The sequence below is a fragment of the Lissotriton vulgaris genome, chromosome 5, assembly GCF_964263255.1.
Source record: "Lissotriton vulgaris chromosome 5, aLisVul1.2, whole genome shotgun sequence".
Classification (NCBI taxonomy): domain Eukaryota; kingdom Metazoa; phylum Chordata; class Amphibia; order Caudata; family Salamandridae; genus Lissotriton; species Lissotriton vulgaris.
Window position 1 is genome coordinate 1,548,887,019 of NC_141693.1, and position 21,598 is coordinate 1,548,908,616.

At 46.8% G+C, this 21,598-nt stretch overlaps 1 protein-coding gene across 2 annotated transcripts in view; it reads left to right on the plus strand.

Moving 5' to 3' along the window:
* The window catches only part of LPCAT4 (lysophosphatidylcholine acyltransferase 4), a 592,186-nt gene that overhangs the window by 387,288 nt on the left and 183,300 nt on the right, over positions 1-21,598 (plus strand). For both annotated transcript variants that reach the window (XM_086923609.1, XM_086923610.1), the window contains exon 7: positions 912-946. In XM_086923609.1, coding sequence (XP_086779735.1) covers positions 912-946 — 35 coding nt within the window. The remainder of the gene's footprint in view (positions 1-911; positions 947-21,598) is intronic.

The following is a 21,598-nucleotide window of genomic DNA, read 5'->3' on the forward strand; positions in this document are numbered from 1 at the left end:
TGCACTACATATAAAGGACTTTTCCCCTTAAAAGCTTACCCTACGATGAGGTAAGCTGCGCCTTATAGGAGGGACCCTTTAGGTCCTGGAACTAGAAAAGGAAGGCATGGAGAAAGAGCAGAACATTATAACTTGCAAGGCCATCAGGGACCTACCACAATGTTTGTACAGCATCCTTGTGTTATATACAAGCTGTGTAGCCTGAAATAACACGACTCATTTATTCTCTCATTCAACCTCTTACTGGTAACTGCAGTGATCGTTGCATTTCAACCTAGGTCTGCACGCCTCCGCTGTCTTAGCTGACGTCTGAGAGTTTTACCTCAACGAGGTAGTTGTACAAGTTCGCGGTTCCAGTGAATGAGGCAGGCGCAGGGAATTGGTTGAGGACTTTTTTGGCAGCATCATATTTGGTGCATAATTGTGACGGCGTTGCTAGCTGTGCACCACGTTTCTGCGAAGGAGCAGGCATTGATGGACGTGGCAAGCATGCAGCCGTAGTGGCGTGGTCTTTGGGGATTACGCAGACAAGGGAAGCCTTTCTTACCTGCTAGGAGGACCCTTTTCTTGAACGGCCTGGCAGAGACGCCCACGGGCAAAGTATGTAGGACGGATGCATGTAAACCAGGTGGTCCCGCCTGGGAAAAAAGTTGTGTGGGCGCTGAGCGATTAACGGTCGGAGGGAGGTTGTCAAATGAGGCAGGAGAGTGGCATATGAGGTAAACATTGAGGAGCTCCGGTGGGGCCCCTGGAGATTCGAAAGGCAATGTTGCCCAGGCTCTGTATTGATGTTGTTTTTCATAAACTGTATCTGTTCAAAGACGAAGTGGTGTTTCTTTAAGTGCCTTGCATCTAGCCTGAACTTTCTAAACCCCCCGTCCTAATCATTAAACGTGTCTCTTGTTTTCCAGCCTGCTACCATCTGGACATGGAAAGGCAACGGGGTGTAAGTTGTTTCCATTGATTTACTTCTTGTTTTCATAACCTTGCTGTCTGTCACTTGAGATTTTCCACAAGGTGGCGGTGCGGTCCTCCATTCAGGGACACCACGTCAAGTGCAATTTTATAACTTGAGCCAACCAAAGGTGTTTGTCTTTACACAATAAAATCTATGTGTCGCAGTTGCTTATTTCATTTTCTTGATCCTAATAGAACCCTTTGGTACACAAATCACATATAAAATGCCATTTAATTAATCGGACAGGCCTTTCTTATAAACTTGTATTACCTAGTGTATTTTTTTCAAGACATCGGACACTGGAAGGAGCGCGTGGTTTACACATAGCTTGTTTTATTTTCCACCGACCAGAAGCAGTGTGTTACCATTTACCAGAAGACTATTTTCACATATATAGCCAAAATCGATAGAGCGTTGTTAATAAGGTGACCTACTAGAATGGGTGCAAATTCAGCACTCTGAGTGCAAAAATGCAGGACCAAGGGTCAAAATTCAGGACAAAAATTCAGGACAGATGGTCAAAAGTCAGGACCGAAATTTGGGGACAAAACATACGTTTTACAGACATTTTAGAGTAGGTCGCACAATAGTGTGTAAGTAAGTAAATAGAGAACCAAAATAAGTACAAGTCAAAATAAGTGTATATTAGATTCATGCACTAAACAGTTTTTCAGTATGCGCACACCTTTGAGCAACTGTGCAGGTCTTTTTGTGGTATTTCATCTGATCATAATATATTTATATGGTTAATGCACCGGGTTGTCCAGTCTGATATTTTGTTTACAGTTCATGGTCCTGAGCAGGCATGTTTGGTGAGAAAAGTGGCTGGGAAGATCTGCTCGGATGGACTTTCTTTTTACTGGCATCTCATATCTGAATGCCATTGTGAGATGTAAAGCAGCACGCATGGAATGCAGCTAATTGGTGCCTGCACCGCTGGACCAGAGTGTAGTCCTGCGAGTGGCCAGCTTTGTGTCAGATTGCTTCAGGTATTCCATGTCTGTTCAGCGGGTGATGACTGGTATAGGGGCTGTACAGTACTGAGTGATGGATAGGACTCATAGCAACCAGGTCTTGAATGAGGGTAAGAGCATCAAGCAGGAAAAGGGAGGTATTAACTAGCCTGCGTTAGCTATAATTGGCTGCAGACTACTGAGCGTTATTGTATTATTGTGGGCTAGAACGGTTAGATAGTAAACATATATAATGCCCTGGCTAGCCATTCAACCTTCCTTATTTTACCTGTATATGGGAAATAGTACTGATTGGGCTGCTTCATTTCTTTGAGCTGTAAACAGCAAATTCTCATTTATGCACAGAAATGTTACAGACTAGAAATGCATTCATTGTTGAGGCATTATTGTAGGTCAGAAGGAGGCACTGTCTTTTACATACAGAACATTTTCCATTGAAATGACAGGAAAATGCCAACATGCCGTTTTACTGCTTAAACTATGTATTTGAATTGAATTTGAATTTAAAAATACTTATAGAGCGCACGTACACTGAATCAGTTTCATGGCGCTGGTGAGGTCCCTGAGTGAGAGTAGTAAGAGAGCTAGGTACCAAAGGCCTGCTGGAATAGTAGCGTTTTTAGTGACCTCCGAAACTCCATGTAGGAGGAAGAGAGTCTTAAAGGTAGGGGGAGGTCATTCCAAAAGGTGGGTGCAAGTACAGCAAACTTCTGCCCCCCTGCCCGCTTCTTTTTGAACCGGGGCGTAGTTAGTAGGGCTAGGCTAGAGGAGCGGAGGTCCCTCGAAGGAACATAGGAAGAGATTGCCGAGTTGATAAAGGCAGGGGCTGTGCCTGCTCTTGCTTGAAAAGTCAAGCACCCTAACTTGAACCTAGCTCGTTGTTTTATGGGGAGCCAATGTAGGCTCCTAAGCAAAGGGGTCGAATGGTGGGACCTAGACAGGCCAAAAACCAGGCGAGCAGCCTGGTTTTGTACTAACTGTAGGCGCTGCAAAGCATAAGCAGGGACACCGTTATAAATGATGTTGCCATAGTCAATCTTTGACAGGACCATGGCCATAAGGATCAGCTTTAGTGCAGAAGTGGAAAAGAATCTGGCAACTTTCCGAATAACTCGTAGTATGAAGAAGCAGGAGGAAACCACCGAGTTAATGTGTGAATGGAGGGTTAATTGGTTATTGAGCATAATCCCGAGGGTTTTAACTGAACAAGAAGGGAGAGGAGGGGGTCCAAGTGACGGGGCCAGAAAGAAGGGGACCAGGGATTGGCAGCACCGCCCGTTGCTACCAGTTCTGTTTTATCCGGGTTAAGTTTTAACTGATTGATGTTCATCCAGTCTCGGATAAATAGCATGACGGACTGGAAACTGCCAACCCCTGAAGGGGAAGAAAGATCAAAGATGAGTTGAAGATCATCTGCATAGTTATATACAGTGACCTCCATATTCTGTAAAGCAAACACCAGTGGAAAAACATAAAGATTGAAAAGTAAAGGGGAGAGAGCAGACCCATATGTATGTAGCACACAAACAATAATATGTGGAAATGTGTTGGCAGCAAATATGTATCATTTGAACATCACCAAGTAAAGTGCCTTGATTGTTTTGATCCTTTAAAACTGCTTCCAGCACACTTCTGAATTGTAAACAAGGGATCCATGTGTGGTTTCCTAACTGCTGATATGTTATGAAACATTTGCACAGTTCATTTACAGGTATTTAAAAAGTTGTTGAGTGTTACAAAAAAAGAGCGCTTACAGCCTTTTTTTCACACGCTCTTTACCACCACAACAAGACAGCTAATCCCACTTTACTATTCTCTCTGACTGCAAAGTTAGAGAATGGTCAGGTAAGCGTTACAAGGATGGTGCATTGGAGCTCCTATGATTTTCAATGTAAACTCATATTTACAGAGACTAGTAAACATAGGCTTGTGCCAAAACAGTGTGCCTATCTGAGGTAGATGTAACGAGGAAAACCATCTTTATTCCTCCTCATTACTTTCTCTTTGTATGTGTGCTGCAGAAGTGTGCTGCATTCTGAAGCACACATACAAGCCGGAAATAACCACAAAGGATGGCTTTCCCTTCCTGCACATAAACATACTTGACCACAATGTTTTGCCAGTAGGCAGCCACAAGTGCCCCGGTACTCGGAGAGTGCAGAACTGCACCATATCTTTGAGAATACGGTGATGTTGTGTTCTTTCCGGTTCAGGCAACACAGCGCAGAATTTTACTTGCTGTACTATGTTGCATGAAATGTTAGTAAATATACTTCTCCAGTATTAGGTTGTCTATCATAGATTCACATGCCTGAATCATTCCCAGTCGTCGGAGTGAGAGTCCCACGGTACATAAAAAAGCAATAATATGCAATAATATCCTTAGAAAAACTTGGTAATAACCAACCAGAAAGTAAAGTAGGTGGTCGCAGTTTTATCTCCGGAGCAGCTGGCATCTGGAATAAAATGCCCCTCCCCCTAAAACAAAGCACTGACCTAATGACATTTAGGAAGAACATTAAAACATGGCTTTTCAATTTATAGGACTTTCATCGCATGGAGAAAGCATATCATTTCAGCGCCAGGACACCTGCCCGGTAACAGTGCGCTTAATAAATGGTAAAAATAAAATAAATAAATAAATAAAGTAGCCCAAGCTATCATAGAAAGAACTTCCACACTCCAGACTATCCTAGTCATTTTGTATAGTCCAAACTGCAGCAAATCTGGCGACAGCACCCACCAGAAAGTCCTCCCCAGATGCTCAGGCTCTCAGATTTTCTACCACACGTCGTGTGAAGGGAGTCTTCCTGAGAGCTGCTAAGTTTTTTCTTCAAAAGTTCTACATTCTGCAAGTATTTTTACTTTTCTTCAAAGAAGTCTTTATTTTCAACTCTGCTTTGCCTGTGGAAAGCTTTGCTCTTTTTCTAAGGACCCTCACAATACGCCTGTCTTTTTTTTGTCTGAACTCAGGTGAGAAGTCGCAGGTTCTGTGGAAACCTTTTCTCAAAGGACCTTTGAGAACGGAGAGGCCCGTCTCCTACTGTGGCTACAGGAGTTGTAGACTTTGTGACACCCCTGTCTCTGACATGGAGAGTGTTTGTTCTGGACGGGCTATGTCTAAGCGTGGGTGTGGAACTGAGATTCCCTCTTCTTGGCCTCCAAGGATGAAGTAGGATCCTCTGGATATTGTTCCCCCACGGAGTCTGCTGGCCTACGGGACCTGGTCTCCTGGCATTTCAGACTCTTACTACCACCTTTACACTATAGAAAGGTGCCAGTCCGTCGACGGGTTCGTCGACACGTCCGTCGACGATGAAAGACTCTGTCGTCAACGACGACGTTGAGTGTGTCAACGAATCTAAAGGCCATCTTCAACTTCTAAGTTGCCGTTGTTGATGGCCTCGTCGTCGACAGTGGCCTCGTCGATGGTGGCCTCGTCGTCGACGGTGGCCTCATCGGCGTCAACGGTGGCTCCGTCGATGACGGTGAGGACAGTGCCCTCTTGTCGAAGGTAGGCTCGTTGACGACCGTTTAAGCCTCATCGACGGTGGCCTCGTCGTAGACGGTGGCTCCGTTGACGACTGCCAAATAAGCCTTGTCGACGGTTGTCCTTGTCGACGGTTGTCCTCATCGACAGTTGTCCTCGTCGACGGTTGTCCTCTTCGACGGTTGGCCCATTGGTGACAGTCAGCTTCGTCGACGGTAAACTCCGTTGACGGTAAACTCCGTCGACGGGGTACACAGTCGACGGGGTACACAGTCGACGGGGTACACAGTCGACGGGGTACACAGTCGACGGAGTACACAGTCGACGGAGTACACAGTCGACGAGTACGACGGTGTACTCCGTCGATGGTGTACTCCGTCGACAGGCATCCTTGTCGACGGTAAACTTCGACGATCATAGTCTTCATCAACGATTGGCTTTGTTTACGGCAGAGCTGCGTTGATGGTGGGCTCGTCGACGGTGGCCTCGTCGACGGTCAGCTCCGTAGATGTTAAACTTCAGCAATTACTTCATCGACTATCAACTTAATCCAACAATGGACTTTGTCGACGACGGAAAGCTTTGTCAACGGTTGGCTTTGTCGAGGGTTGGCGTTGTCGACAGTTAGCTGTGTTGACGCAGATGGCCTCGTTTACGGTTGACCTCATCGACGGTTGACCCAGTCAACGGTTGGATTCGTCGACGGTTAACCCAGTTGACAGTTGGCTATATGCACAGTGCTCTTGTAGTCTATGTATTAGTCGTAAGCTGCTTTTCCGCTACATCAATGCGATTGGGTGATGGCTCCTTACTCAACGCCATAATTTCTTGGACTGACTAAAACCTTAGCCAGACTCTCAGCCTCTGGTTCCTTAAGACCAGAATTATGTTCTGACGACGAGGCTGCCATGTCCTGTTCCATGGTGAAATTATGCCCCCTCTTACACCTGAATCTCCATTACATTACCCTCCGGTGGATATTCGAGGATCAAACCTCCTCATGGAGAGCACGTCAACTCGCTTTCATCTTCCCCTCGTCACAAGAAAAGAAGCAGACCGTTTTTCTCTTTGATTTTACAATTAACTACGGACAGAAGTTCGTTAAGTTCCTCAGATACCTTTTATTTGACAAGAGGTCTTTGACTCTTCCTGAGCCCAAGATCTGCGCTGGCAGTTTTTTCACGCTTCGAACACAAATTTAAAATGCCAGACAATTCACCTGCTTGTCGTGTCTCTCAACTAAAACCGGACTCATCTTTTGCTCGGGCGGCCCAGCGACATCCTCGCAATTGTGCTTCTCCTTTGACGTTTTTTCTCCCGACCAGGAAGGTCGATGCCTCGTATTATTGGGGAAAAAGGTCTCCACAATGGCTGCAACCATAGTTTCAGCTGGCAATTGTTTAGCCATTTTGGGTAGGTAGCACTGCAGAAGAATGGAAGAATTGCGTCAGACACAATAGACCGTGCAGTGCACATTGCGTCTCCAAGTTTTTTAGACCGCTCTCCGCAGCGGCAGTATTGCAAAGACCAGGTTGGCAGAACGCTCGGTTTTTCGCCCAGAGGTTCAGACAAAAATAATGGACGTACCTTTTATGGGTAATCCCTCTTTGGTCAACATGTTGAGCAGACACTGCAGTCACTACTTGCACCTTCGGTTCTCTCCAGTACAGAAAGCAGCCCTTTTGTGGTGCCCGAGGTTGCAGCTCCACATCCTCTTTTCCAAAGAGTTCCACCCAATATCACTCCTACAATCAGAACCAACTGCATTATTCGATTCTAAATCGTATACAGGAGGTAATTCTTCCAGGAAACAACGACTTGCCTTAGAACCCACCCTTAATCCATCCCAAAAAGACTGATGGTGGAATTTTTCTCTTTTATTCCATTTGGTCAACGATGCCATTTGTTTGTTGTGGGTTCTAATAGTTGTGTCGAAAGGGCACACTCTAGAATTTTGGCAAATTTCCTCTTCCTACACCTTCAAAGGGGACCTCCACCTCCTCATCTATGCCAGTCGTTTTGCACAAGTGTCTATTTTGAGTGGTTCCGAATCTCCAACAACAGAGTTAGGGTTTACTCTCAGTTCCTCATCAACAAGCAAGTCAGGAAGGAACGCCTGATTTTAGATCTTTGTGCAAACTTTTCAAATGTTGTACCTCAAGAAGGTCCTAAAGTTCTACTGCCAGAACGACTTTATAATTACACTCGACCTCCAGGATGTCGATTTTCATGTGCCAATCCTTCCAAAGCATAGGAAGTGGCTACACTTTACTATAGGTACAAAGCTTTTCAATTCAAGGTCCTACCTTTTTGGACTTCGGTCCGCTCCACGTGTCTTTACGTTGATCCTGGTACCAGTGGCAGCCTGTCTACGTCTGCAAGGCATACACATTTATCATTACTTAGACGGCTGTTTAAGAAGGGCTCGCTCTTCTCAACTAGAAGTCCATCACACCCAGACTTGTCAGTCACTATTTCAAAACCTGATTTAAAAAAAAATCAAGACAAGTCCCAACTGGTCCTAGCTCCGATATGAACACTTCTCGGAGCATCAATCAATACAAACCTAGCTAGGGTGTTTGTCTTGCACGAACGACAGACCTGCATCTCCCACTTGGTGGTTCTTCTATGTACAGGAAAAAGGGTCAGTTTCAGTAGATCCTCAGTAATTCCTGGCCACGGCCTCCACCTGCATCCAGTTGGTTCCCAACTGCAGATTACACCACATGTGAAAATGCTAGAGGAGCTAGCCAAGCAGTAGAGACAACTCTCTGGCTCATTCAACAACAACATCTTATTTGCCTTTCGAATGAGGACACCGCTGGGCTGGTTGGCCCGCGCTCCCAGTGTCGCAGCAGGCCGCTCCCTCATCGGACGCTCCACCGCTCACCCTTACCAACGATCGCTCTCTGGAAGGTTAGGGAGCGCACCTTCAGGGTTATTTCCATCAAAGGTAGATAAACGCCTCTCCAGCGCATGTCACACACTAACCGCTTGTACCTGTTATCCAGTTTCCTGGCTCTGAAAGCCTTCCGCTTCCTAGTGCGAGAGGAATCAGTGTTAGCGTGTACAGGCAATACTATCGCTATACACTATCAACAAGCAAGGAGGTACGCGATCACTGTCGCCCAAACAAGCACAACACATTTGCGAATAGGCCATTCACCATTGCGTTGATATTTCTGCAATGCATGTTCCAAGGTTCTCGAACGTCATGACGGACTCTCTCAGCGGATCCGCCTAGGACAACCACAGGTGGGATCTCCACCAACAGACCCTGGACCACATCTTATGCCTGGGGGGGCCAACCAGACCTGTATCTGTTTGCATCGCCTCTCAACCGCAAATGCCTATACACTGCAATCTGGCTTCCCCACTAAAGATCGTGCAGAACTGCATTCGATGAACTCGTCAACAGTATTTGCATTCGGTTTTTCACCGATTCTGTTTCTGCCTCGTCTCCAGCGGAAAATTAGGTTCTAACCATGTCACATCTCACTCTTCGTGCTCAGACTGCCTCGCCGACCGTGATGCATGGGTCTCCTCCTACTACCTTGCTGCGAACCTATCACGCTTCACCCTCTGCCGCACCTTCTGATATTGCAGTACGGACGGATTCACCATCCGCATTCCTAAGGCCTCAAGCTCGCGGCTTCAACCTGAGCACTCTGAATTTGCTCACTTGTGCATTGCCTCAGACTGAAGGGAGGTTTCTCGCAAGAACCCCTCCACTACTTAGATATATAAACTAAAATGTAAACGCTTTGGTATCTGGTGCAAGTCTGTCTGCATCAATTCCGTGCACGCTACACCACAGCAAATCCTACCTGTCTTTCTCCTTATGGAAAGTCATCCCTTTTTCTCATTTCGTCTTGAAAAGTACTGGCTGCACTTATCGTTTTCGCCATGACTGATTCAGGTCTCTCTATTATTCCCTGATTATTCGCAAGTTCTTTTAGGGCCTCTACAGGATGTGCCCGCCCGTCGGGCGTTTCCCCGCCTACTTGGCGCCTCAACGTCGTATTGGCCCAGCTTCTCTTTAACCAATCCATTTCCCGGATTCAACATTTCTAACATGGAAAGTTTCCCCCCTACTCGCTCTCACGTCTTCCCGACGTGTGAGTCCTATTCAAGCTTTTACCATCAAACATATTTACCTTCAACTTCCAAATGACTCACTGGTGCTGCGCACCAATCCACTATTTAATCCACTATTTATATTTATTGTTGGCTTTGACTTCATGTAGAACAGTCAGTGATGTCCAGGCTTTCACTGTCCATCCACCTTTTTTACAGTTCACGTCTAATTCAGTAGTGCTCCGCACAAACCCAAAATTTATGCCTAAGGTGCCTTCGGACTTTCACCTAAACGAGCCAGTCATATTAAGGACATTTGTTTTCCTAATCCGCAATCCCCTGCGGAAAGGGCATTGCATACACTTGACATCAGGAGATGTTTAAAGTTATATTTACAAAGGACCTCTGCAATACGCAAATCCAATCAATTGTTCATCGCTTCTGGAAGGACACGACAAAGACATGCAGTGTCTAAACAAACCATAGCTAGATGGATCTCTGCAGCTATTGACTTTTGCCATATACAAGCAGGAAGACCTTTACAGGCAACTCCAGGGGCTCATTCTACAAGAGCTGTGTCTTCCTCGACTGTTCTTGTAGTCTTTTCGCTGAAGTTCCTCTTCAGCAAATCTGCAGAGCGGCAACCTGGTCCAGCAGGCATACTTTCACCAAGCACTATTGTTTGGATGTAGCCAGCGAGACTGATGCTTCAGTGGGTCAAACAGTTATGCGTAATCTTTTCAGATAAGGTGAACCTCTGTTTCCCTCCTCCTCTTTACTGCTTTCCAGATGCTTATTTCATGCCTATTATTATGTACATTCTTATGCAACTGCAAATTTTTCATGGTTTAAGGAATGAGGCATTTCATTATATGATTGTGTTTTTCATATGCACAAACTTATGCTACAAATAGCGTCTTCCAAGCATTATTATATACTGCTATCTACTCTGATTCAGGCATGTGAATCTATGAAAGACACCCCAATACTGGAGAAGAACAATAGTTACTTACCTGTAATCTGTGGTTCTCCAGTATTGGTGTCTTTCATAGATTCATATGCAACCCGCCCTCCTCCCCTCAGAGGCTCATAGGCTAGGTTGGTTTTACCTTCACTCCTGTGCGAGAAAATCTGAGAGACTTTCTGGTGGGTGCTGTTGCTTGATTGGCTGCAGTTTGGACTATACAAAATAACTCGGATAGTCATGAGTGTGGAAGTTTTTTCTATGGTAGCTTGGGCTACTTTACTTCCTGGTTGGTTATTAACAAGTTTTTCTAAGGATATTATTGCATATTATTGCTTTTTAGGCCTCGCACCTGCGACTCAGCGCGAAGCGCTGTTGCAATGCGTGACCTATAGTTGTCGACTCTGCTTTCAAGGGCTTGCAAGGGCGACAGGCAATGCGCAGGCTGCAGCTCGGATCGGTGAACGCGTGCGTTCACCACGTACAGTTACGCGCTGTGCCCATCTCCTGTCTCCCTTGCAAGCCTCATGCACTTCTTGCATGCAGTAACGGCGCACACACACACACATAGCCACACCCCTCCCCTGCTTTCGCTTCGCGTTACTTAGGCCACACACACGAGTGCACACACACAGACACGCACATACACACACAGACACGCACATACACACACAGACAAACGCGCGCACACACGCATGCACACACACGCGCACACCCACACACACACCTGCGCGCACACACAGCGCACACACACACCGCACACACACACCGCACACACACACCCACACCCACACCCACACCCACACACCCACACCCACAACCCTGCCTCCACCAGTACAAGTAAACACCACTCACCGCATCGGCGGCCTCAGCCGCCACTCCTGACTGATGCAGCCTCCGCTGGGCTCTCCCTCAGGCATGGGAGCCCCGCGTCACCACTGCTCTTCTGGGCCAGCCACTCCGTGGGCGCGGGCTTCCCTCAGAAGACAGGAGTCCCGCCCCACAACAGGCGTGACGCTCCCGAACTTCTGGTTTCGGGATGTGCATGCTCACGGCTTGTTTTTAATTTAATTTCGCTCCCACCATTGCTTGTTTTTCTTCCTGCAAAAAGTGAAACTAAAAAATAAAACGTTCCACAGATTTAAATAGAACCAGTGTGTGTTTTTGTGGGGTTTCATTAAGAGCAATGAGAGGGCGGTAGATTTCACACTGCTGACCCATACATACATGCTTCATCGCTCCATTACGGTTTCATTTGCAGCCGTTTGGGGGGCCCTTGTAACATGCAGCGTGCTAGGCTCCCTGAAGAACCCAAAGAATGCTGGTGGATTTGTGTTTTATTCATTTGACATTCGAGTGTTTGGGGCATGCTTGAGAATAAGAAGGCCCCGTTGTGGAGCTGGTTTTGAGGGGCTGCGAGGGCGCTGTGCAGTGTCTGGGTTCTTGTAATGGGCCCACTGTTTCCTGGCATTGGGGCTGGCATCAGCTCGGCCGCCGAAGCCTGCACATTCCAGGGCCGGGCTGACAATCCGTCGGGCAGAGGACTGACGTGCCGCGGAGGAATGCGGCCCTGGGGGCCGGAGCCGCGGGGGGCTCCTGTGTGTCACTGCCTCCTGCTGGCTCCTGGTGTGCCCCGTCCCGGGCTCCTCAGCTCTGCACCGGCGGCGGGTGGGCCCGGAGACAGCCTTCCCCCGTCCCGCGGAGCCCTGACTGCGGTGCCGGCGCCTCCGTGAGTACCTGTGCGGCTCCTTTGAAGGCCCGGGCACGGGAGCTTCCCTCGCTCCACAGGAAGTGCGCTGTGCCGCGTGAGGGCCGCGGGGGACAGAGGCGGGATGTGTCACGGAGTTATTACGGGCAGTGGGAGGGGGCCTTCCACGCTGATTGAGAGAGCTGCGCATTTGCATGATGACTTACGTCCTGGAAGTGTCAGTTTTTAGCAGCCCATTGTTTACAGATTGGTGGTTTTGGTGTAAGAGGAGAGAGGGGGGGGTGGGGATGTGTGTGTGTGTGTGTGTGTGTGTGTGTGCCAGTGTGTGTGTGTGTGTGTGCCAGTGTGTGTGTGCGCGCCAGTGTGTGTGTGTGTGTGCGCGCCAGTGTGTGTGTGTGTGCGCGCCAGTGTGTGTGTGTGTGCGCGCCAGTCCTGGCTAACTTGCTGACAGTGGAACCAGGAGAACCGACTACCCTGCTCATTCTGTTCTTAAAAAGTGTGTGATCATGGAGACTTCAGTGTGCCCCCTTACCCCACGCCTCAGTTCACACATGTTAAAAAAATATAATATTCACGCATATACACCCAATACCAAGCGCCAAGTCTAGTGTACACTGAAGTACTACCTGTAAGCTCCCAGAAGTTTTCGCCTTAGGCCACTGCGAATCTATCTTGGATTTTTCAACCTAGCTTTGCAAGTGTTTAAGAATTATGAAATGGCCAACATTGCTTTGATCCCTCTGGGCAGTATGGAGAGCTATGTGAATACAGGAAAAATTATTCAACACTGACCATCATGGGTGGTTTGTAGTGCAGCCTCGCTGCCCACTATGAGTTGTGACGTCATTGTTTTTTTTATAGCATAAACTTTACCCGAAGGTATTGGAGCGCTTTACATGAGCACCTGCACCTGCATCTGTATGTGTGCTTGTGTTGTGTGTCTGTATGTGTCTCTGTAGGTGTGTGTGTTTCAAAATGCGTGTGAGTGTGTCTGTGTAAACACATTGCTAGGCTACACTAGTCCGTTTCAATCGATTCAGTTGTGCATTGTCGAGGCATGAACAGCTTGTAGGCACAAATGGCCATGCCGTGTTAGTGAATGGCTAGGGCTGTCTATCCTAGGGATACTAATATGCCACACAACACTGCATCGAGGAAAAAGAACAAGCAGGAAATGTGGCCAGCCCGGCCCCAGTAATAAAATCGACCCCCCACTAGCTTCATAAACAACCAACACCATGCCAGCCGGCCCTGCTGGAAACTCGTCCTCCCTGATATCCTCCCTAAACAAGGTACTCTTAGTACAGAGGAAGAGGAGAACAGGACTTTGTACTATCTCCACTAGTAACACCTACTATTGCTCTTCCTCTCCAGTGCCCTGACTACAGCTCCTACTGCTGCTCTTCCTCTCCAGTGCCCTCACTACAGTTCCTACTGCTGCTCTTCCTCTCCAGTGCCCCCACTACAGTTCCTACTGCTGCTCTACCTCTCCAGTGCCCTCATTACAGCTCCTACTGCTGCTCTTCCTCTCCAGTGCCCTCACTACAGCTCCTACTGCTGCTCTTCCTCTCCAGTGCCCTCACTACAGCTCCTACTGCTGCTCTTCCTCTCCAGTGCCCTCATTACAGCTCCTAATGCTGCTCTTCCTCTCCAGTGCCCCCACTACAGTTCCTACTGCTGCTCTACCTCTCCAGTGCCCTCATTACAGCTCCTACTGCTGCTCTTCCTCTCCAGTGCCCTCACTACAGCTCCTACTGCTGCTCTTCCTCTCCAGTGCCCTCACTACAGCTCCTACTGCTGCTCTTCCTCTCCAGTGCCCTCATTACAGCTCCTAATGCTGCTCTTCCTCTCCAGTGCCCTCATTACAGCTCCTACTGCTGCTCTTCCTCTCCAGTGCCCTCAAAACAGCTCCCTTTGCCGCTCTTCCTCTCCAGTGCCCTCAAAACAGCTCCTACTGCTGCTCTTCCTCTCCAGTGCCCTCACTACAGCTCCTACTGCTGCTCTTCCTCTCCAGTGCCCTCACTACAGCTCCTACTCCTCTCCAGTGCCCTCATTACAGCTCCTAATGCTGCTCTTCCTCTCCAGTGCCCTCATTACAGCTCCTACTGCTGCTCTTCCTCTCCAGTGCCCTCAAAACAGCCCCCTCTGCCGCTCTTCCTCTCCAGTGCCCTCTAAACAGCTCCTACTGCTGCTCTTCCTCTCCAGTGCCCTCAAACCAGCTCCCTCTGCTGCTCTTCCTCTACAGTGCCCTCAAAATAGCTCCCTCTTCACACACTCTGCACCCTCACACACCCCGCACCCGCACTCTCCGCACCCCCTACACTCCCCGCACCCTCACACGTCCGCACCCTCACACACTCTGCACCCTCACACACAATTACACTCTACTGAATACAACATACACTCCACACAATACCACTCAGTGCCACATAATTATATGCTACATAATTACACTGCGCTCAACGCAACATACACTCCAATTACCACTAGGTGCCACATAATTACACACCACATAATTACACTCTACTGAATGCAACACACACTCCACACAATACCACTCAGTGCCATATAATTATATGCTACATAATTACAATGCAACATACACTCCAAACAATACAACTCAGTGCCACATAATTACACGCCACACAATTACACTGCACTCAATGCAACATACACTCCAAATACCACTCATTGCCCCATAATTACACTGAACACCATGCAACATATACTCCAAATACCACTCAGTGCCACATAGTTACACGCCACATAATTACACTGCACTCAATGCAACAAACACTCCGAATACCGCTCAGTGCCCCATAATTACACGCCACAAAATTACACTGCACTCAATGCAACAAACACTCCAAATACCACTCAGTGCAAAATAGTGACACACCACATAATTACACTCTATCTATTGCATCACTACAGCATCCCTCAGCACCACCACAGCATCACTCAGGGGCACCACAAGATCACTATGCACTACCACAGCATCACTGAACGCCACAGCATCACTCGTCGCAACCACAACATCACTCAGCGTCACCACAGCATCAATCTGTGCAACCATTTAACAACTGGTTCAAATATGTTCTCTCAATGTTTAAGCTATTGCCGTTATAAATTACAATAACTTAAGAATTAATTATTATAAAAAATTAAAAGCAATTGTTATTTGTAATATCAATACATCTAAGTCACATAAATACAACACATATTGCATTACAAATGCTATAGGTGTCACATTTGCGAAAGTTAAAAGTATTAGCATTGTAAATGCCAAAGCTATTAATTTCGCTATTTTCAAAACCAACACATCAATAAAAAAAATGTCATTTACAATACCAATAGCTCAAACTTTCCTAATGCGAGACCTATTGCATTGCACATGCTTGTTTATGTCCCACTCCGACGATGGGGAATGATTCAGGCATGTGAATCTATGAAAGACACCAATACTGGAGAACCATAGATTACAGGTAAGTAACTATTGTTCTAATTACACATTTGGCACAGGTTTTCAGACATACATTTTGTCTTGGGCATTGTACAGTGCTCCGCTGCCTTTTTGGCTAGGCTCAAACTGTAGATATAACATATACATAGATACAAATAGAAAATCACAGTTTGTTTGTAAAAAAAAAAGGCTTTGTTTCGTAGAATGAGGAAGAAATATATCCAAGGCTCCAGCTCGGAGCATTTATCTGGCAGGTTACTGTGTGGCACTACAAGAGTTTGTGATTAATACACACCTGTTCTGTTATATTAGATATTTCTAATTGTGCTCTTCGCCCTCTGTTTACTGGAATTGGTGAAATAAAAACTGTCGAGAAACATAGGTTAAAATAAAATCCTTCTCTTCGTAGGCTTTCGCTTGCTTCCTCTTTCCTACATTAAATTGCTGAAATGCTTTTTTTCCCAGGGCCTGGGGCATAGCCAAGCTACAGAAATGACAGCTGCAATCTTGGCAGGGCCGGCGTTCGTGCTTGTGGCACCCAGTCTGACAGTCTTTGTTGGTGCACCCTCCGGCAAAAGTAGTGGCATAACGCAAAACTATGACAGCCCACTGCAGACTGAGGAAATGGCTCCTGAGTCTCCCAAATCTCACAGATGTAGAGAGGCCTTAGGCTGTATGGGGGCCTTCTGAAGGTTTGGAGTTCCCTTGAAGGGTTGCCCCGGCACTTCATGGGATGCAGAGGCTATCATTACACCCCTTTACCAAAGTTCTTCCTCTGCACAGATTCCCTCACTATTATCATGTAATGGTGCTCCTCATCTCTACATAGACTCCCTCTCATGTGTATTTCATTTCTTTTACAGTGCTACTTAGCCCAGTGTAGGGTGTTGAGTGCTTTAGCTCACGCACATATTGGTCAGAGACCGTGACTCATGTACGTGTGTAAATCAGTGTATGGGAAATGTTACTTAAGGCAATGAGGGCTGCACGATGTAGGAGTCACATGTCATCCATAATGGTAGGTACTATTAAAGGGCCACTAGAATTATGCAGTAGGGGAGGGGGAAGGGCCAAGTTATTCTGAAAGGTCGACAAAATTTTTGGGCAAGAAATGGGAAATTATGCAGCGTAATGCGGCAATTTTTGTTAATGTATTGCTACATTTTTTTTTCATTTTTTAAACTTTCTGGGCATAGGTTGCCCCTCCTTGGTACCAGTTTAACAGTACCAGTTTAACACCCAAATATAGCAATATGCAAAAGAAACCTTTGCAAAGGGCCTTCGCAACACTTGTCACTGTGTTCCTAATTTTTTAGTCCATAAGGAAATTATGATGGACAACGAACGTCTTACTAAAATAACAGAGGGTATGAGAAATTTACAGACGGTTGGTCTGTAGGAAGGTGGATACCTGACTATGGTTGCCCCCAACTTTTTGCCTGGTGTTTTGCTGGTTTTCCGACTTAGCCTGGGCCCCTGTCAATCAAGGACCCCAGGCCTACTGCTCTCTCTGTAAAATGGATTCCATGTACCTTAGGTACATATCCAATTGGTACTGGGCCACCTTATCAGACCCTGTAACTCAGGGCATAGGTGTACCCAGGGCCTACCAGGAGCTGCATTATGTATTATGCCACCCCTGGCTGGCCATCTAAATCTGACACAACTGGCTGCACGACAGCTGGGGCAAGGTGGTGTAATCACCCTTTGCTTTAGATATAGTATACCTATATCTAACCCTAAAATGGACACACAGATTCCTATCAGTCACTCCTATGGCAGGCCTTGACAATCCTGAAGGCAGAGTGCTTGGAATCGTGTGAGATGGTGCTCTGGCATGAGCTGAGCCCGTTTGCAGCTTGCGGAACCAAGTCCTAATAGCTGTTCCATGATAACGCATACCATAGACTCTTAAGTGCATTATAATCCTCACGGTTAAATGCTATCTTTGGTATCGCTTTATCAAAACATGTCGAGTAAGGTGTCATACGAATTGGAATACTAACCCCTCGCCAATTCTGGCGACGGGGTTAGCATTCCACCCTTCTAGAGGGACACGACATGTATGTAACTGTGAACCCCGGTTAAAGTTAACTCAAGCCTCAGCATCACAAAATGGATGCTGCCACCACAGACACAAGTCTGACCCCCTGCAGCTGGGAGTCCTTCCAGCGAGGGGAGCTTGGACAAAAGGTTTCCTGTCAGGGGCGGTGCTAGCACCATCCCAGACAGGGTTTTGTGTATCCTGGGTAGGCAGGGCTTTACAGGAAGGTGACTGCAAGTGGCGCCCCGGTGCTCACTACGCATCTGCCGGCTAGAACCAGTTCCAGGGGCACACCAGCCCCTGAGCTGGGGAAAGTCCGGCATGGGAGAGGGGTGTAACCACCCCCCTTCCTGGTCCCACCCCTAGGGCAGGACCTAGTCGCGTACCCACCCCTTTCTTTAGGATAAAGGCAGGAGCGGGGACCCTTCCAAATTAGATCATCTTTGAATCAAGAAACTACTTTCCACGAAAGGAACTCTCGACTCTTCTCAAGATTTCTCCCTTGTGACTAAGGAGTAGTCACCCTGCACCCGCAGGCACCATCTAAGAACACTGCGGTTTGCTGCACGTCCTTCCTCCGGAATCCAACCGACCAGCACAACGAGACCCAGCTTCCCTGGCACCTCTGACCTCTACCTACCTCTTCAGCTAAGCTGAGAACCGTAGGTGCGACGAGACCTCGAGGGACCGGCCATCATCAGAACTTCACGACTTCTATCCAGCACGACCGCCGAGGGATCCTCTGGTGAGTGCTTTGGGGTCCGAGAAGCCCCGACCCTGAGCAGCTCCAGCACCGAAGTCCAGCCCCCCAGCATCCACGAGATCTGCGTGGGGCCCTTCTGCTTTTTGGCTGCTCACCGCGTTGTCTAGCTACTAGCCCGCTGGCTTGTGGCCTTCCCGACGACGACCGACGACATCACCACTGCTGGTCTGGTTGCTCCAGACTGGCCCTTGCTCCCTTCCAAAAGAGGAGCACCCCGGACCCTCCTGGTCCACTCCAGACGCCATTTTAGGTCCACCGCGTGGGCTTGAATTTGCCAAGACTTGTTGCCCCAATCCTGGGTCCAGCGACGTCAACAGCATCAACCATCGTGGGACAGCTCGCACCTCCATCCTGGTCGCCGACAAAGTCTCCTGGTCCGTGAGACTGCAGAGCCCAGCGTCGCCCACTCACCTGGTCGAGGTGACTTCAGCCGGTGCCATCCTGGTGCCCATCTAATCACTGGCTAGTGATTCAGAACTTGGTCCCCTCTGCTTACAGGTGTCTTCCATCTTCGATCCAGGCTTGGATCCACCGAACAATCTTCACTGGTCGGCTGCCAGCAACTCCTTCTTTCAGGCTCCTGGTTCGTCAACGAGGGTTTCCGACGACACTTGAACCCTATGCAGCCGCAGCCCCTGGGCTAGGTAACTTCGGCATTTCGGTGCCCCAGCATAGCCTCACTATCCAAGGGTCCAGAACCACTTTCGTTTTCTGCCTACCTTATCGGATTCGGCCGAGAACACTAACTTTGCTTTTACTAGCCTCCATAGACTTTGTCCCGCATCCCGCGTGAGAGTGCACACTCTGCACCCGTTTCCCCTAGGCCTCCTACTAGTAATCTGAAGGTTCAGTAACGTAGTCCTTGCGATTCCAAAACCTTTTAGTCCAGTACTTACCTGCTAATAATTTCGCATTCCACTTCCATAGTATATGGTTTTCCGTGCCCCTCTGGCATTTGTGTAAATTGTGCAACTTAAAGTATTTTCATAAGAGTTTTGTTGTGTGCATAGTACCCTGTCCTCATAAAGAGTACAGGGCTGTTGTGATCTAAATAAATACACTGTTTATTTTCATAACACTTGTGTGGTGTCCTTTCACTTGGTGTTCAAGGGGTATATGTGATGGTATAACAGCTGGCTTAACACGCCCTCTAGAGTTTAGCCCGAAGACTGCTCTTGTCCATGCTACTAGGATAGCTGGTCTATCGGTTGACTTACAACCAATCATCAATAAGGGTTGTTTGGACTGATACATAGTGATCACTAGAATAGTGAGCACTGCATATCAGGCCAACTTCTCACATGGTCACCCCAGGGTACCGGGGTTAGCAGTGCTCCTTGCTCTTCTGGCCTCCACTCGGCAGACAACTCTGTTGGGAGCAAACCCACACGCTGCCGTTTTGCCTCCATTAAGGTGAGAGAGTTGGAATTTATCCATCTATCTACTTCCTATAGGCAATTTCTGAGGTTAAAACAGCCTTCATGGGAAATTCATCTAGCATGATTATTAGCTGATGTCTTAAGCATATTTAAAAAAAAAAGATGTCAAAGGCTTCAATCAATTTTGCCAGAGCGGCTACATCCAAGTTGAACAATCAAGGACTTAGGACCGATCACTGTGGCACCTCCTAGTGCTGCCCTTGGGAGAAGAGCAGTAGCCTGCCAGTCTCACCGTTTGGCACCGATCCTGGAGAAATGAGAACCAACTGAAGAGTATCTTTGCTATACCAACTTGTTTTCATTGAGCAGTGGGGCATGTGAGATGGAATTGAATGCCGCTGACAAATCAAGCAAACTCGGGGCACATACAGCTCCTTTTCTCTTGTGTGTTATAGCTTGATAAGGACTGTGTACGTTCTGAAACCTTTTCGAAAGCCAGATTGATTTACATGAAAACTTGCATTAAGTTCCATTAACTCCATCTGTGTGTGCCCCAGCATTTCAGTAAGTTTGGTGTATGTTGGAAAATTGTCTGATAATTTGATAGCACCTTAGGAACTAGTGAAGGTTGTTTTAGAGAGGTGTAGCCATGGTCAATTTCCATGCCTGTGGTACGCAGCCTGAAAATAAGGAAGCATTGCACAGCTTAGTGGAGGTATACGAATCTCTGCCACCTTTTTAAAGTGGTGAACTGGAGCAAGATCAGATGGAGCAGAAGTCATGGTCATGAAGACCTTATGCACTTCTTTGTCTCATTACATCTATAAAGCTAAACCACTGTTTCCTCAACTGTGTCTTGGTTTAGTGGAAAATTTGCCTTCTAAGTTCCCTATTTTCTTGTAAAAATAAATAGGTCCTCACATAATTTTTGTGATGGAGTAATCGAGTTACTGTCAGCTACAGGAGATGTATGACTTTTATAGAGTTTAAAATACTCTCCGATGGGACTGGGGGCCTCAGGATTTTATTTTGTAAGAAATTAGCTTTAGTGACTTACAGCAATCAATGGTTTGCTTGTAATTTATTTTCTATAGAGAAGATTGTCGGCATCAACTGATTTTTCAATCCATCGATCTATGATTTGTGCATTTCTTGGAATCAGAACAGGAATTGGACTTGACAGGGAGTTTCCCATTCTGCCACATTAACTTTAATCCATGTTCTGTCAGCTTCGCCTGTTTCTGGGCCTTAGAGGTGGAATTGGAATTTATATGAACATCAAAAGTGATCAAATTGTGAATATTCTCTTTGAAATGAATGCATGCTTGTGAGCTAAACATTAGATTAAGAGTATGGCCGTTGAATCGTAATGGCATTCACATTACCCCTGTCGTTGAAAAGCCATGCCATAAATAAAACACAAGTATATTATATTTGTTTTAATTATGTACTGTCTTTTTTCTTACTGTAGTTTTCCGTTAAATCGTTGAACAATGAAATTAGAGCAAAAAAGTTGCCACTATTTGACAAATATCACATTAGTTGAAAATAATTGTGTGCAGTGAGTTAACAAATATGCACAAACACAAATTCCTATTTTAGAATACTGAGGCGGAATCTATCCTGCAACTGAAACATGTAAATTGCTATCACTTTTAAAGCGACATGAGCCCTTTCTGCAGTCAAGATTTGTGCTAATGTAACATTCTACATTAAATAGTCTTTTTTTTATTTGTATGTTTAAGTCTTACTCTTAAATGTACACTGAAAACTCTCTT